The sequence below is a fragment of the Alligator mississippiensis genome, chromosome 1 (genome assembly GCF_030867095.1).
Source record: "Alligator mississippiensis isolate rAllMis1 chromosome 1, rAllMis1, whole genome shotgun sequence".
Classification (NCBI taxonomy): domain Eukaryota; kingdom Metazoa; phylum Chordata; order Crocodylia; family Alligatoridae; genus Alligator; species Alligator mississippiensis.
Window position 1 is genome coordinate 147886388 of NC_081824.1, and position 17193 is coordinate 147903580.

Below are 17193 nucleotides of genomic sequence, written 5' to 3' on the forward strand. Positions count from 1 at the left end.
GGGAAGTAGGAATTGTAGGCATAAACCCCCTCTAGGAGAGGGAGGCCTAGAACCTGAGTCTCCCACTCCCTGGGTGAGTACCCTAACTAGTAAGCTGTTGGGGGAAAAAAAAGATAGGCAGGTTCTCCTCAGCTGTTCTCTGTGACTTCCATAGCGCTATGTGCCTTCCAAAGGGATCTAGGTTTTACAATCAATATAAGTGGCCTGAACTGACACTTTCATAGCTCACATCATCTGTGGACGTGCTACTTACTTGTCTAAAGGTAGAGTAAAACTTGGGCCAAGGTTTCTGGCTGTTCTTGAGACCAGAAGAGGGAGAGAGGATTTAAGCTCACCATACACTCTTTACTCCAAACATCTGAACCAGCAAAGCACTTAAATGCATCTTAAATTTTACTCATATATGTGAGTTCCATCAAAGTCAATTACCACATTGGAATTTTTTTACAAATACTATGAGGCCACTTGGCCAAAATTAGATATATGTGATTGCCTTCCTAAGCACTTGAGGACAATAGGCTCCATTTGCTATAACCTCTAATACCCCTTGAGACATCCTCCACAGGTTGGATAAATCAGTAGGCAGTTTCCCAGGACAAGTGGAACTGGCAATGTTCTCCATTTTCTTCCTCCTGGGGCCTTAGTATGGCAAAGCACTTATGAATGTGCTTGACTTTACAGGAAAAGTTAGTTTGTCAGCAGACATGCCAATGCACTATGGACTATCATTTACATTTGTGCAAAGCAGAGAGAAAATACTACTTTTTTGCTTTGGGGAGGGTTGTGTCCATGAACTAAGTGACTCCCCAGAATTCAAAGCAATGGAGAATCAGGCTCAGGGATTTCAGACAAATGTAATCTTATATCTACAGTCACCAAAGGGCTTACAATTTGGGGAGCTATCCTGAACCTATTCATTGCTTTAACAAAGTTCTCTCCCAGTTCACTCATGAGACCTGTGAATATTACTTTTACTGATTGCTTTTAGTTTTTAAAAATACAGGGACTACTTATATGTTGTGTTTTTCCACGTTGAAAAAAAAAAAAAAAACAAACCCAATCAATTTGTCAATTTCATTTCATTCTCCATTGCTAATGTAGAATAGGTTTAGATGGACATTTTGCTTTAAGATGCAAGGGTCATCTCTTCTACAAGGCAGTACCCACTTTGAGATAGTTACCAAACATTTATGCCATTAATTCTCTGTTTTCTATTATTCTAGTTGACTTGATCCAAGTTACAGAAGGAACTGCTAAATAAGAAGAGGAAAATGGATGTAGCTCCATGGCTGATGAGTCCCATTCTCTTCTTCCTCACACCACTTTTACAACCAGTGTAAATCTACTGACTTGGAAAGTTATTCCTGATGTGAGAGCATCACTGAGCCTCTGCTCTCTCCTGCACCAGTATGAATTAGAAGCATTTATGCTGAAGTCAAGAGCACTGCCTCACTACAAAGAGAGCATGAAAGGAAAATCAGAGTCTCTATGGTTATCTATTACATATACACTATTCTTTTCCCCCCCCTCTCTCTTCCCCCCTTTATTTCTGCTTTTCTCTTCACCTCTGTATTTCAGGCTGTTCAGAACAAGTTTGTCAGTGTTTCTGCATTGTATTCCTTCTCTCTTTTCTACTAAGGGCTAGTACTTTGTTGCCCTGGGAACTGACTGTACTGTCTCTACAGCATTCCCACCCCATGCTAGCAGGCAAATTGAACAACCAAACTGCAATGAGCTGGATGGCTTGTAAGCCCCAGCCCCTTCCTACTTGGTGTGTCCCACCTCTGCTTGGGTCCCCCTATCCTCCCATCCCCATTCCATCTTCATTTTTTCTCTAACAAGTTGATCTGGATGTGTTGGTTTCTGTCCAAAGGCTGCTAGAATGGAGTTTATAAGAGATGGTAATTCACCCTCCTCTACAAATCAATTCAAACAGCATGTTTTGCATTATGTCTCCTTACAATGAAAAGGAATGTGAGGCTGAAAGCAGAAGAATTGTAGTACCTGGGAGTGAAGGAAAGAAGTGAGAAAAATGTAGTGACAGCAACAATGCCCCTTAGAGAGGGAAGAGATAGTGAATGTAGAGAAAATTGTAGACAGGTGAAGTGTTTGATTAAAACAGAGTTGGTGACTTGAAAGTGACCAAAGACAGGAAGAAGAAGAGAATCGAAAGAAGATATCAACAAAGCCAGGGAGAAGGTGAGAATGGGGGGAGAGGGGCAGGAAACATAGGTTGCGACTCTGTAATCCCCCCCAGGCAAAATAAGTGCTAGCTCCTGTTAGCTCTGTTTTGCTCAGCAAGGAAATATAAGGCTTGCATTGCTATGCAGCTTGCACTGGATTTAAATGAAATAAGGAAAACTACTTACATTTTACTTCATTTTTACAAATGTTTCTAAAATAGTTCTGCTGGGGGTAAATATGTTAGGGCAGAGATTGCAGCACTGAGTTTACAGGTAACCTGACCCGAAAGGTATGTTTCTGAGCATGAATCTGTACCCAAGCAGTCCCAGTGTATTGCCTTGTTCTGATGTAATGACTTAGCTCAGGCCTGATAGAGGGAGGCTGAAGATATAAGGTTCAGATCAGTTTTGGATCTAGATATTCTTAATAGCTAAAGGATGGAAATTAGATCTAGATTTCTAGTTTGGGTACACCTCTAGTGTTTCAGTAAGGAGTATGAGAGTGGAAAACCTCTGGTCATTTGATTATAATTACAGCAGCATCTTTCTGCCAGTGTTTCTATTTGTATGCATTAAGGATTTTACAGCATAGCCTTATATTTGTAAATATTCACAGTTAGGTTTTGTGAAGGAGAGGAATAGCTTTTTCATGGGGAAGGGTAACTCGCATGATCAGGGCCTAAAGGTCCTGCCACATGTTCAAAATCAAGCTGGACAGAAATCAGCTATAGAGTTGTTACACATTTTCAAGCGCTGACTTTATAGTTGGTTGGCTTTTTTTTTTTTTTTTTATAGCTGGATGGTCATCTTTATGGTATAATAATTATTTTGCATGTGTGGCTGGTCTAAGTTTATTGTGTGATTAACCAGTTAATTGCATACTATATGTTAATGTGTAGCAGAGGCTTAAGGAATCTTTCACTTCTAACTTAGTACTGCAGATCTGTCCCATTTTCACAATGACTGGCTGAAGTTCATTATCACTAAGAGCCATTTGGGAAAAAGGGAGAGAAATTGGTGGCTTTGTACCAGTCCCTACAGCCAATTGTCCTCATTTTGCTAAATCCTAGTGGGTCCCTTTATTTGCACTCTCAGAAGGGTGACAGAGGAGTTCACATGTTGGCGGCATTTTTGGTTTAAATGTTTTAAGCACAATTTCAGTTTAGACCCAATCTGGATTTTTTTTTTTTTTTAATACCTGCCTTCAATTTATGTATGACGCAGGAGGAAGGGTAGCTGATGGATGGCAAAGGGGCCAGAAGAAGAGTAGATAGCTATCTGTGTGCATCCCATAGAAGGCTTGCTGAAACAGAGCATTCATTGATGAGATTCATACCATTCCTTCTCTCATGCCCTGTGGGGCCAATGTGGGGAATCTTGAACTAATGTTGGATGTGCCATACTGAAAAGGAATTTCAGGACTATCAGTCCAGCAACATTTATGAACACTGCATTCCCTTGAAAAAAGCAAGTTCAAATCAGATTTTTTTTTTTTTTTTTGTGAAATACAAGTTTCATAGATTCATAGATGCTAGGGTTGGAAGGGACATCAACAGATCATTAAGTATGATCCCCTACCTAGGCAGGAAAGAGTCCTGGGGTTAGATGACCCCAGCCAGATGCCCATTGAGCCTTCTTTTAAAGACCCCCAAGGTAGGGGAGAGCACCACCTCCCTTGGAAGCCCATTCCAAATTTAGGCCACCCTTACCTTACCATGAAGAAGTTCTTCCTGATATCTAGCCTAAATCTGCTGTCTGTCAGTTTGTGACCATTGTTCCTCTTTATCCCAAGAGGTGCCCTGGTAAACAGAGCATCTCCAGTCCTTTGCTGCGTCCCCCTAATGAATCTGTAGGCAGCCACAAGATCACCTCTCAGCCTTCTCCTAAGGCTAAAGAGGTCCAGGTCCCTCAGTCTCTCCTCATAGAGCTTGTCTTGTAAGCCCCTAACCATATGAGTGGCCCTCCTCTGGACCCTCTCAAGTCTATCAACATCCTTCTTGAAGTACGGTGCCCAAAACTCCAACTGAGGTCTGACCAATGTTGCGTAGAGGAGAAGTATCACCTCCTTGGATCTATTTGTCATGCATCTGCTGATGTATGATAAAGTGCAGTTAGCTTTGCTGATGATTTCACCACACTGACGACTCATGTTCATCTTGAAGTCCACTCTGACTCCGAGATCCCTTTCCGCTTCTGTGCTGCTGAGAGGGTTCTCAGCCAGTAAGTGTGCTGGATATTTTTGTACCCTAGGTGCAGCACTCTGCACTTGTCCTTGTTGAACTACATCCTATTGTGCACTGCTCAGGTCTGCCTGCAATCGTTCCCTACCCTCCAGGGTGTGCACTTCACCCCACAATTTAGTATTATCTGCAGACTTGGACAGAGTACACTTCACACACACATCCTAGTCACTGATGAAGACATTGAAGAGTACAGGACCAAGGACCAAACCCTGCAGGACCCCACTACCCGCATCCTTCCAGGTCAATACCGACATGTCTATTGCCATTCTCTGGGGGAGATCGCTAAGCCAATTTGCCACCCACTGGACCATGTAAAAATCTATGTCACAGCCTCTTAATTTATTTATGAAAATGGGATGAGATACTGTATCGAAGGCCTTGTTAAAATCCAAGAAAACAACATCCACCTCTACTCCTGCATTTAAGCATTTTGTGATCCTGTCATAAAATTGGTCAGGCATGATCTACCTGCTACAGATCCATGCTGGTTTCCCGGCTGCATTATTTTTCCCACTGGACTCCCACAAATATGATCCTTCATAATCTTTTCAAAGACCTTTCCAAGGATGAAAATGAGACTGACTGTCCTGTAATTACTTGGATCCTCCTTCCTCCCATTCTTGAAAATAGGGACCATATTGGCCCTTTTCCAGTCCTCCAGGACCTGACCCAAGCTCCATGAGAGCTCAAACAGCCATGTCAGTAGTTCTGCTTTGACACCAGCCAATTCCTTCAATACCCTTGGATGCAGCTCATCCGGGCCTGCTGACTTGAACACATCCAGTCCATCCAAGTGACTTTACACCAAATCAGAATTGACAGTTGGTAGGCTGGTGTCCCTCTGATGCCCATCTAAGAACCCATTAGGAGACTTATCTTGACCCCTGTTCAGGAACAACCAGGCAAAAAACTCATTGAATAGTATTTTGTTCGTTGTATAAAATGACATTGCTTAGACTTGTCCTTATGATTCAAAACCTGATGATCAGAGCTGACCAAATGCACACACAAAAATAATTTCTCTCAAATAAATAAGTGAATTCATTTTGGCAACCAGCATTTTATGTCCTTTTTCTGTTTTGGCTCTCCACAAACATCCTAACAAACAATTTTATAAGAGGGGTGTTAGAAACAGTACATTTTAAGAAAATATTAGATCAGACACAGGGAGCAAATTTTGAATTTGTAAATTTTATATCAAATTCTCACCCCTAGGAATTACACTCATTCACTGAAGGAGTATAAGCAATACTATATGATCATAGAATTCAGTCAAAAACTAATCAACACAGCTCACATCCAATTTTGTTACAACAAACTACACACAAACAACCTACAGGCCAAGAAATGTTTACAGACATTACTTGATGAATAATTTTGCCTAACAAATGCATTCAAGAAAAGAGAAAATTACTTCAGGTTATTTAGGAATGGCAAAGGAGACTCAAGTCATCAAGTAAATTATCTATTCAGTTCTGCTGATTATTGTATTATCAAAACAGCTAGATTTATGCAATTACCTGTATCTGCTGCAATATATTTTTCAGCTGAACTAAAAATTCTTTAGCTTCCTTTGCTTTATCTGAAACACCATTTAAAGCCTGAGACAGCTGTGCCTGTAAGGAAGAGTTCAAAAGAGAAAATTAGAGATAAAATGTAAATAGATTCCGACTAATCCTTACTTCTTACAATTAACAGCACACAAAAAGCTTACTTAATGTCACGTGCATTCTTACATGCACAGAGTATTTTTCTCAAAAAGAATAAGTTAGGATTTCAATCTTAATTAGCATTAAAATGAGTAACTGTGTGGGAAGTCAAATATTATGTCTACATGTTCCAAGTTAATGTAATGACTAATTAAGTCAACACTTACAAAAGCCAGCAACTGCCTACATATACATGGAAATTATAGTTTTACTTTTATATAGTGGCTATGATGCTGAAAAATCTGCAAATGCTTCCTGAACTAACAATCTTTTACCTATAAACCTGAAATCTTTAGCTTTGTAGCATCTGCCACAGCCAAGACATAATACAACTTTCATCACACAACCTTTGTGACACTGTGAAAAAAAAAGTTTCCTTTGGGGCTGAACTTCTCCATGCTTCAACTTAGCCTGGAGGTGAGTATTTCTGGAAAGTGACAGAAAAATTTCTTCAAACATTTTGAGTTATGGGCTGAAAGTAGAAATATCTCAACTTGAATCTCTGCAAGACAACTTTAAGATAACATTTTACTCATGTATGCTTCAACTGGCTGGATTGCATAACTTGATAATTAAGCATCAGTTCTAACTGCAAGATCACCAGATCTTAACTCTCGCACCTCTTTGTGCATATGCACTACAGTAATCTTTACATGAGTATGTGCTATCACACAAAGCATAAAACATGACACAATTCCAACTAACCTTAAACACATACAGCATCTTGTACAACTGTGGTTATGTAGCACCTGAAAAAGCTTATGTAAATGATTTCCTTGGACAGGACACATAAAGGCTGTAAAATAGTAAATGGACCTTAGCATCTTTTCCAGGAAGAGCCCCAGGGACTATCATTCCATTATTGATAGCAGAGTCGGGGTCTAGAATATGTTTAAATGACACTAAGAGCTGGCAAGAATTAAAGACTTCAGGAACTCTTTCAAATAATGTGGAATCTTCTTCACTGGAGATTTTCAAGAAGGGGCTAATCCTGCACCCATACAACAGGATAGACTAGATGACCTCTGTGGTCCTTTCCAAGCCCTTGATTCTGTGATCCAATAACTGTAACTATCAGCTGTGCTTCATTAATGTGGCAATGAACCAGATCATCAGCTGCTGTTAATTCTTTCATGCACTGAAGCAAAGGCAACTAGGTCAATTTACACAAGCTGAGGATCAGGTTCTTGATCTCTTGACACACTCTGATTGCACTTAGCTAAATTTTTGCCTGCTAGACTTGCTAGGACCCTGTTAACTCTCCTTATTAGAAGATACAGCAACACATGTCAGCAATTGGAAAGCCTACTACCTATCATTAAGCCAATGGGTTCTGGGCTCTCTTATATTCCTAAGGATAAGACGCGGCCTTTAGACTGAGCATTTTACATGGATAGGCACATAGCTATGAGTTGCTCTAGGAAGAGACCTGGGAATTAACTGTAATTTAGGAAGTCATCAGTTGTTTCCTGGTTCCAAAGGGAAGGAAAATTTAGCAGCCTCAGAAAGAGCATAGCTTAGATCCCCTTTGTGTAAGCTCATTTCAATCTCAACCTTTGCTGGTCTGTACACCTCCTCTATCTCCTCCCCCTCTACTCACGTGATTAAGTGGAAAAGGAGAGGTGCTGGATATGCAGCTCTTGACCTACATACCATACCTCAGCCAATCAGTCAGGGAAACCTAACACAGCCCTGGAAGGGTCTTACTCACTGTTTGTGGCCTCATTAGGGCTAGGTACAAACTAGCCCTTAATGAGAACCAGAGGTGAATTTTGAAGGAAGAATCAGTTTTCTCTTATATTCATGGAGTCTTTCTAAGACTAATAAAGATTGCATTAGTGTCAAATTTGAAAACAGAACATGGTCCACTATAATTCACTTATAATTGATCTAACAGACAGATCAATAATTATATTACATTAGAGATGCTAAATTCATCCATTCATTCATCCACCCATTCAAATTCTTAGTATTTCATAAAATTTAATGAAACAGTGTCTGGACCAAATCCAGGGTTATTGGAGCAGATCCATATCTCTTGCAAAGGGCCTTATGTACTACCAGATCAGTGTAGAAGGATGTTTCATAGATTCATAAACATTAAGACCTGCAAGGGACCTCACGAGATCATCGAGTCCAGCCCCCCTGCCATGGACAGGAAGTCTGCTGGGGTCAAATGACCCCCTCAAGATAAGCATCCAAATGCCATTTGAAGGGGGGAGTCTGTTCCACACCCTGGACACAGACTGTAAAGACATTTTTCCTTGTGTCCAGTTTAAATTGGCCTTCCAGAGGTTTGTGCCTGTTAGACCTTGTTATCTCTTGGGGAACCCCAGTGAACATCTGTTCTCCCAGATCCTGGGGCACCCCCCTTTTGTACTTATAGGCTGCTACCAAGTTCCCCCTGAGCCTTCTCTTCTCCAGGATGAAGAATTGCATGTCCCTCAGCCTCTTCTCGCAAGGCATGCTCTCTTGGCCTTTGATCATGTGGGTGGCTTTCCTGTGGACTCTCTCAAGCTTATCCACATCCCTCCTGAAGTGGGGGGCCCAAAAATGGATGCAGTACTCCAGCTGCGACCTCACTAAGGCTGAGTAAAGTGGGAGGATTACGTCCCTGGTTTTGCTTGAGATACATTGGTGGATGGATGCCAGAGTTTGGTTTGCTTTGCCAGCCATGGAATCGCATTGGTGAATAATTAGTCCTGAATGGCATGATGAAAATTATATCCATTTTATATCACTCCTTTTGGTTACACCCCTCACCTCACATATGGGGCATGTACTGATCATGTATTGGCCATGGGTGGTGGTGGTAGAGAAATAGGGGTTTGACAAAGGATGGAAAGAGGGGGCTGGAGTGTGCCACTTTCTGCTGATTTTCAGCTGGCAGTATGGTCCCAACAGGACAGTTGTGCCTTAGTCTCAAACTAAGGAAAATAATTGGTCCCTAATAAAAGTGTAATTCCTACTTCTCCAAGATATTATCATCCCCCCCCTAACATCAGATGGAGAAGGGAATCAGATTCCACAGGGTAGGTGGAGCCAAATGCTACATGGGGTTGGTCCTGTGGTTATCACACCGGCAGCACCATTCTAAGTCAATCCAGACACATTGCAATTAACATGGATATTGATGTCACTGGGCACAATACATTTCATCTCTGGCATAACCACCCCCCTGAAGAACTTCAATATGAATGTGACAAAGATATTGATCAAATGGCTCTAGATCGAACTTTTGCACTCATTAGACAACTGTGGTTGTGCTAATGCAAGTGCAGCATGCAACCCAGAAGGAGGCCCACTCTCTTATACTTAAACCCATTTGAGAAAATAGCTTTGTTTATCAAAGCATTTATAAGATAGTTTTCAAGCAAATGGATTTAGCTGTATACTTCCCATTAAAATCAAATGGATTCACATGACTAAAACCTCTATCAAATATTATAAAAAAGTGCCCCGTGCACTCAGAGCTCTCTTTCATGTTGTGGAAGCATTTGCTAGAAGCTGAATTGCAAGTTACAAGCTCCATTGACTAAGACAATTAATAATTCTTGATCAACATATTCTATCTCCCTTTATCTTAATTTTATCTTAACTGGATCCAACAATCAAACAAGCTTCTGTAGATGGATAGAAAGCTTCTGCTCTTATCAAATACAGGAACAGACAGATAGTGAGGAGAACAAGTAATCAAATCTGGAAGGGCACAGAAGACGTGTTTCTCTGGATTTTAGAGAGACAGGTGGGTTTTTTGTCTTATGAAAAAAACTCATTCCTCATTTACCATTCTTTTTGCCATCTATCCTCAGTAGCGGATCAAGCATTGATTCAATCACCTGATACAAGTGTCAAATTCTGATAGGGCACCTGAGTTTCTGTGAATGGGGTGCAGTTTGTTTTGGATCATTGAAGGCTGCATTCCAAATGGATATCTTTCCCCCAGTATTTGGTCTCAGCAGCCTACTGACCTCCCTATTCTCTGCCCTTCAGTTTTCTACACAGATCCCTATCTGATTCAAGTTCTTGATCCCACCCCTGCTACAAAATCATACATGAAAATAGTTATACATTTGCTTACATGGAACATACAGAGATAAGATGTATCACCTTCTTTCCCCACACCCATGAGTCAAAAGGACCACAGTCTTGTCAGCATTATTATTATTATTATAGCTGATCAAGGCTCCATTGTGACTGGTGTTGTACATGCAGTGATATTTCATTCTAACCATGACCAAAGTTATAGGGCAGATTGCAGCATTTGAATACTTATGTCCAGTTACAATATCCAATTCCTTCAAAATATGGACTTGAGATGTGGATATAAGCTAGTGGTCAGTAATTGTTTCATAGATTCATAGATGTTAGGGTGGGAAGGGACCTCAATAGATCATCGAGTCCGACCCCCTGCATAGGCAGGAAAGAGTGCTGGGTCTAGATGACCCCAGCTAGATGCTTATCTAACCTCCTCTTGAAGACCCCCAGGGTAGGGGAGAGCACCACCTCCCTTGGGAGCCCGTTCCAGACCCTGGCCACTCGAACTGTGAAGAAGTTCTTCCTAATGTCCAGTCTAAATCTGCTCTCTGCTAGCTTGTGGCCATTATTTCTTGTAACCCCCAGGGGTGTCTTGGTGAATAAAACCTCACCAATTCCCTTCTGTGCCCCCGTGATGAACTTATAGGCAGCCACAAGGTCGCCTCTCAACCTTCTCTTGCGGAGGCTGAAAAGGTCCAGTTTCTCTAGTCTCTCCTCGTAGGGCTTAGTCTGCAAGCCCTTAACCATGCGAGTGGCCCTTCTCTGGACTCTCTCCAGGTTATCTGCATCCCTCTTGAAGTGCGGTGCCCAGAATTGCACGCAGTACTCCAACTGCGGTCTGACCAGTGCCCAATAGAGGGGAAGTATCACCTCCTTGGATCTATTCGTCATGCATCTGCTGATGCATGATAAAGTGCCATTGGCTTTTCTGATGGCTTCGTCACACTGCTGGCTCATGTTCATCTTGGAGTCCACTAGGACTCCAAGATCCCTTTCCACTTCCGTGCCACCCAGCAGGTCATTCCCTAGGCTGTAGGTGTGCTGGACATTTTTCCTCCCTAGGTGCAGCACTTTGCATTTCTCCTTGTTGAACTGCATCCTGTTGTTTTCTGCCCACTTGTCCAACCTGTCCAGGTCTGCTTGCAGCTGTTCCCTGCCCTGCGGCGTATCCACTTCTCCCCATAGCTTTGTGTCATCCGCAAACTTGGACAGAGTACATTTCACTCCCTCATCCAAGTCGCTGATGAAGACATTGAAGAGTATCGGTCCAAGGACCGAGCCCTGCGGGACCCCACTGCCCACACCCTTCCAGGTTAAAACTGACACGTCCACCATGACTCTCTGGGTGCGACCCTCCAGCCAGTTCGCCACCCACCAGACTGTGTAGTCATCCAAGTCACAGCCTCTTAACTTGTTCACCAGTATGGGGTGGGATACCGTATCGAAGGCCTTCCTGAAGTCTAAGTATACGACATCCACCCCTCCTCCTGTGTCCAGGCATTTCGTAACCTGGTCATAAAAAGAGACTAGATTAGTCAGGCACGATCTGCCTGCTATGAACCCGTGCTGGTTTCCCCTCAGCATAATTTGTCCTGCCAGGCTCTCACAAATGTGAGCCTTGATAATTTTTTCAAAGATTTTGCCAAGGATGGAGGTGAGACAGACTGGCCTATAGTTACCCGGGTCCTCCTTCCTCCCCTTCTTGAAAATGGGGACCACATTGGCCCTTTTCCAGTCCTCCGGGACTTGGCCCATACGCCACGAGTGTTCAAATATTCCCGCCAGTGGCTCTGCAATGATGTCGGCCAGTGCCTTCAGCACTCTCGGATTTCATTATAGTTATTTCCTGCAAATTATATAATTCTAGGAATATTAATGATCACAGAAAGAAGAAGAAGAGAAGTTTAGTGGAGTCACAAAATAAGTTTGTTTTATGTTATTTTTCCATTCTTATTTGAGCCTTTACCATGAGATTGAAACAATAACTAACAAGGGAAAATCGCATTCTGTGATACCACACTCTCAGGAGAAAAATGCAGTGAAAACAGAACATAATTTAGTTCATTCATCCGACAAAATTTGTAACAAGAAGAGGAAATAATTTAATATGTATCTGGATCAGCAGGACAGTTTATCACACTGTTTCAAAAAGGTGTTAATCAGCTATAGTTCAAAGAAGACTTTCATGCAACACAAATGCATTTCACAATCTACAAAGGACAAACCACCCCTGAATATTTAAAGCAATCATGTTCATCAGGGAGTCAGAAGGCTTTCTGGTGGAAACATTCTCAAAATCAGATTCTGCCATTTGCATAAATCGCAATAGTGGTGAATTTATGATCTGCTGCTTATGAGTTAAGTGAATGTCTCCTGAACACACACAGAAATCAAGTTTTTCAGGAAATGGCTGAGTGATATAAGCCCCTGACTAGAAAGACCTAGGCTTGGAAACACAAATTGAAGTACTGCTGGGGATGATTCAACCTTCAACTTTATGAGGTTGAAAACCAGAGTTCTGTGCAGTTTCTAGCACATGAGAATTTTTTTCATGAGCCTTTAAAAATTAAAATTCTCTTTCCTATCAATAGATTATGGCTCTCAGTCACTACAGCTATACCTGTGCCACTTCCCTATCATGCCTAGCACTGCTGCTGAGAAAAAACCCTACGTACTTGCTCCTGTTTTTTGCCTGTACAAGTCCAGCAATTAGGCAGTGTATAAGATTTAGTGCGGTCCTCAGTGCACACCCTCGTCCCCACTCTCAGGCTCTCTGTCCTTGCTGAGGTACTTGCTCAGGATTCCTTTAAACTATCTACACTGCCTAATTGTCAGGCTTGGGCATGGGCAGAGAAGAAGCCAATGGGCAGGTCTTGTTTCTTGGAGGCAGTCCCAGGTTCTACAGGCATGGCTTGTGTGATTAAGCTAGGGAGAAGGATGCAAGCAACCACACATTTTCTACCTGTGTTCACTGGCTGGAAACATCTCTTAGTGCCCCCAGAGATGCTAAACACACAAAAGGGATTAAAGAGGAAGAGGAGTTATGGTCCTGCCTTCCCTCTGTTGTAGCAAACAGAGCCAGCTACACATACAGATAGGATCATTCTGCACTAGCTAAAGAGGTGTGTTATAGTAGATGCTTCCCATGCATATGTGAGAGCCCTGGAAGGGGTCCTTTCCATGTTGCAGTATGGGTAGTGGTACAGTACTGGAGAATGAATGTACTCTGTACATGTAATGACTGATTATTAACTGATTCCATGTCTGTGTTTCTTAGCAAGAATGAACTTTATTTCATTCCAGATAAATTTTAGGATCATCTTCTCTTCCTCTTCATTCAAAAGAGATATGAAACCACACTGCTTTTTATAAACAGATATACCATTATCAAACTACCCAGAGGGAGCATCTACACATGCAATTAGTGTGCCACAGTAAACTCTGGTGCAGTTTGTGCTAGAGTTTATTGCTTCTGGGTGCTGTGTTTACACATGCACCCTGGATGGCAGCATGTTGAGCCAGGTTGGACCAGGTCCAGCTGGCAGAGGACCCAGGGGGGTCAGCCTGCCAGCCCAGGGCTGCTCCACCCCAACATGAGGGTGCTCCAGTGTGGGGCTAGCCAGCAGGCAGCCCCTGCACTGCAACACCCTCATGTCCCAGCCAGCCCTGTCAGTGTGGCAGAGTTAATTAGTTTACTGTAGCCTAATAGGCTGCATGTGAAAACACTGAGACTCTACTGTGGAGCTAATTAGGCAACTCCACAGTAAACATCTCATGTAGATGTGCCCAGTAACTCTATGTCCCACACAGAAGTCAACAAACCCTCTTTGAAATGAGGCCAGTCCTGAAAGCATTGTCTTGCAAAGCCCTTGAGTGGCTACAGATATGCTAAGTGTCAGTATAAGGGATGGGTCAATTTGGAACAATCTGTGAACTGGTCAAAACTGAGACCTTCCCTGCAACAAAACCTTAACCAGTAAAAGCCCCACCCCTTCATCCTTAACTGGCAGCATGGCTGGGGAATCTCCTCTCCCCCAACTCTCCAAAAGGTCCAGGATGCAACTTGATGACACCCTGTAATCATCCAATGAGCCAAACATTCCCTGGCCTACACCTTCCCTCACTGATGCATCATCATTAATGGTATGACAGATAAAGGTCCAACAACAGTCATTTTCTCCAGTTTCATATGGAACATTGGACTGGAAGGTCTGTCTTAAAAGCATTTCAGTTTTCTGTCCTTCATGCTTTTATTGAAAGACTGTTCCAGAACCCCATTGCACTAATGGGTGAAAGCCTTTTTCTAATTTTCAATCTAAATGTATTAATGAGTAGTGTATACCCATTTGTTCTTCCACCAGCATTGTCCTTTAGCTTTGGTACTGTGATATATCATAAGCATAGTTCAAAGGTAACAAGAAAGAAGATTTTTCAAAGTAAGTGAATGAGTTGATCATATTCAATAGGTTTTTTCCCTGACCCTGGTGTTTATTCCTCAATATATTTAAAGCAGAAATCATTTTCCCTCTTAGCTTTCATTTTCTAAGCTACAAAGGCATGCTGTTTTTGACTCCTCCTAAGACAGGTTCTCCATTCCCTTAATAATCATACTGGCTTTCTATGCACCTGCTCCAGTGTGAATTCCTGTTTCTTGGATGTGGATGACCAGAACTGTAAACAGCAGAAGCCACGTTTGACTTGAGATTTGCAGGTTGATAAATTAATGCTGTCGCAAAGTCCCTGGAGGGTTCCTTTGAGTTATGTAATATCTAGATAAATGGGGATAAAGGGCTGGTGGAGAATGAGGGAAAGATGATGGGCCTGTTGGAGAGTTGCATGAAGGAAAATATGCTGAAGGTTCTAAGAGAGTCATAGAAATGAGGTAGCCTTGGTGGTGAGATAAACCACAAGACTTCAGGATGAGTCAGCCAAAATCCCCCCAGGAGTTGCCACTGAGATAACAGAGCACTTCCTCAGAGTAGGGCTAGATCCTTGGCCCATTAAAGTCACACAGTTAATCTGGTCAGAAGAATTAACCTTACAAGTGCCTTGAGGGGGTCAAAGCAGTTTTCCTCAGCACTGGGTGAGTCAAGATAGAGGCATATTGCCTGTAACCAAAATGAGGCCAACTCCTGGCATATGACTGACTTTGTGGATCGTTGGAGTGGGGAAGAGACCTCTTGGAGGTAGTTTGTTGGTTTTTTTGCTGGGGGGGGGGGGGAGGTGGATTTTAATACCAATCCCTGGTTCACATAACTCTTCTCTGGGGGAAAAAGCAGGACCCATGTTGCACAGATACATTTCAGCAGTTCTGTGACTGCTCCTATTTGAGCCAGGGGCTGGTATAGCCCACCTGTGGGCCCCACGGTGAGGTGGGGGGAAGAGTGAGTGTTATTGTGGGCCACCTTTATCTCCTTCTCCCACCTCAGTCTGTCATGGGCCTAAGGAAAGGGGGTAGCTCCCAGGGGCATTTCTCTCACAGCAGTGCTTACCTTGTGCTGCTTCCACATGGCACCCAGGGCTTTCACTTCATGCTTACTGTGCTTGCCATCCTCCAGGCACTGGTAGCACACGGGGCTCCGGCAGCTCACACAGTACATGCTGTAGTTTTCCAGTTCATGGTCCGTGCATGTGGGGAATTTGCGGGCACCCCCTGCCCCCACTCCTACTGCTGCCACTGCCTTGCTTGCCCCACTGCTGTTGCTTCCACCATCACCACTGGGGGCACCCTGCAGGCTGGGCGGTGGAACCAGGTGGTGCTTGGCAAAGGGGCCCCGTGATGGGTGGCACTTGAGCTGGCAGGCAGCGCAGTACAGCACCTCGCATTGCTCACACAGGACAGCAGCTGGTTCCGGGGGGCTACGATCACAGAGCTGGCACTTGGCGGAGGCAGCGGCACGGCCTTGCTGGTAGCGCTGCACAATGGCCTCCAGCAGCCGGTTGCGCTGGAAGCCACGGAGGCCGCGCTGGTCCAGGGAGGCGCTGCGGTGGCACTGCGGGCATGTGAGGGACGAGCTGGTGGCAGCACCCCTGGGAGCAACCGCTGCAGCCGCCGCTGAAGAGCCTGGAGGGGCTGGCACTAGTGGCAGCACCCGCACCCCATTGGGCGACTTAAGGCTGGGGGTGTAGGAGCCGTAGCCACTGTCAGTCTCACTGTGCAGGCTTAGCTTGTCCGCGTGGTCCCCACTGCCACCCGCTGCGCACTCATAGTCAAAGGCAGGGACAGAGCCCACTGCTGGCCCTGTCCCCGGCCCAGACCCAGCAGCTGCTGCCCCTGGCATAGGTCCTCGGGGCTGCAGCATGGGGGGCAGGTGCTGCTCGGTGTCCGGGGTCTGCACGGCGATGGTGCGGGCGCAGGGCAGGCAGACATTGTGCGAGCAGGGCAGGATGATGGGCTCCCGGAACAGCGAGCCGCACACCGGGCACTTCAGCTCCTCTTCCATGGCCGCGACGGCTTTGTGCGAGCGGGAACGGGGGGAGGGAGGGAGGGAAGGAGGGATCAGGGGGAAGAAGGGTCGGAGCCGAGCCCGGGGCAGCTGGGCGGAGCGGTACTGGGCTCACCCGCGCCGGTTCCCCCCATAGCCCGGCCTGCCGCTGGGAAGATGTTGGAGGGAGCGAGGTTGCAGCACCCGGGAGGGGATGGACAGCTCCTCGCCGCGCTGCCGCCGCCGAGCTCAACACCACCGAGTGGACAGCTCCTCGCCGCTCCGCCGCCGCCGCCGGGTTCAGCACCACCGTGTGGACAGCTCCTCCCCGCGCCGCCGCCGCCGCCGCCTCTGCTGAGTTCAGCACCGCTCCGGGGCTCCGCGCCACTGCAGCTGCTGCCGCAGCAGGGCTGACCTTGGGAAGAGCAGCCTGGCAGATGGAAGAGGGTATTGTTTATTGCAAGGGAATTTCCTTGCCCTTGCTGCGTGCAGGGAGCGTAGTAGGGCTGTGTCAATGGGCACGGCATGGAGTAATGTGCAGGGAAGGGGGTGGCGGGGAAGGAGGAGGAAGGAGAGGAGTGAAAAGGGGCGGGCG

At 44.7% G+C, this 17193-nt stretch overlaps 1 protein-coding gene across 2 annotated transcripts in view; it reads right to left on the bottom strand.

Moving 5' to 3' along the window:
* Positions 1–16833, bottom strand: part of TRIM67 (tripartite motif containing 67) — a 56387-nt gene extending 39554 nt beyond the window's left edge. For both annotated transcript variants that reach the window (XM_059715345.1, XM_059715341.1), the window contains exons 1-2: positions 15666–16833; positions 5947–6042 (exon numbers count right to left, since the gene is read on the bottom strand). In XM_059715345.1, coding sequence (XP_059571328.1) covers positions 5947–6042; positions 15666–16616 — 1047 coding nt within the window. In that variant the 5' untranslated portion in view covers positions 16617–16833. The remainder of the gene's footprint in view (positions 1–5946; positions 6043–15665) is intronic.
* Positions 16834–17193: the final 360 nt, after the last annotated feature.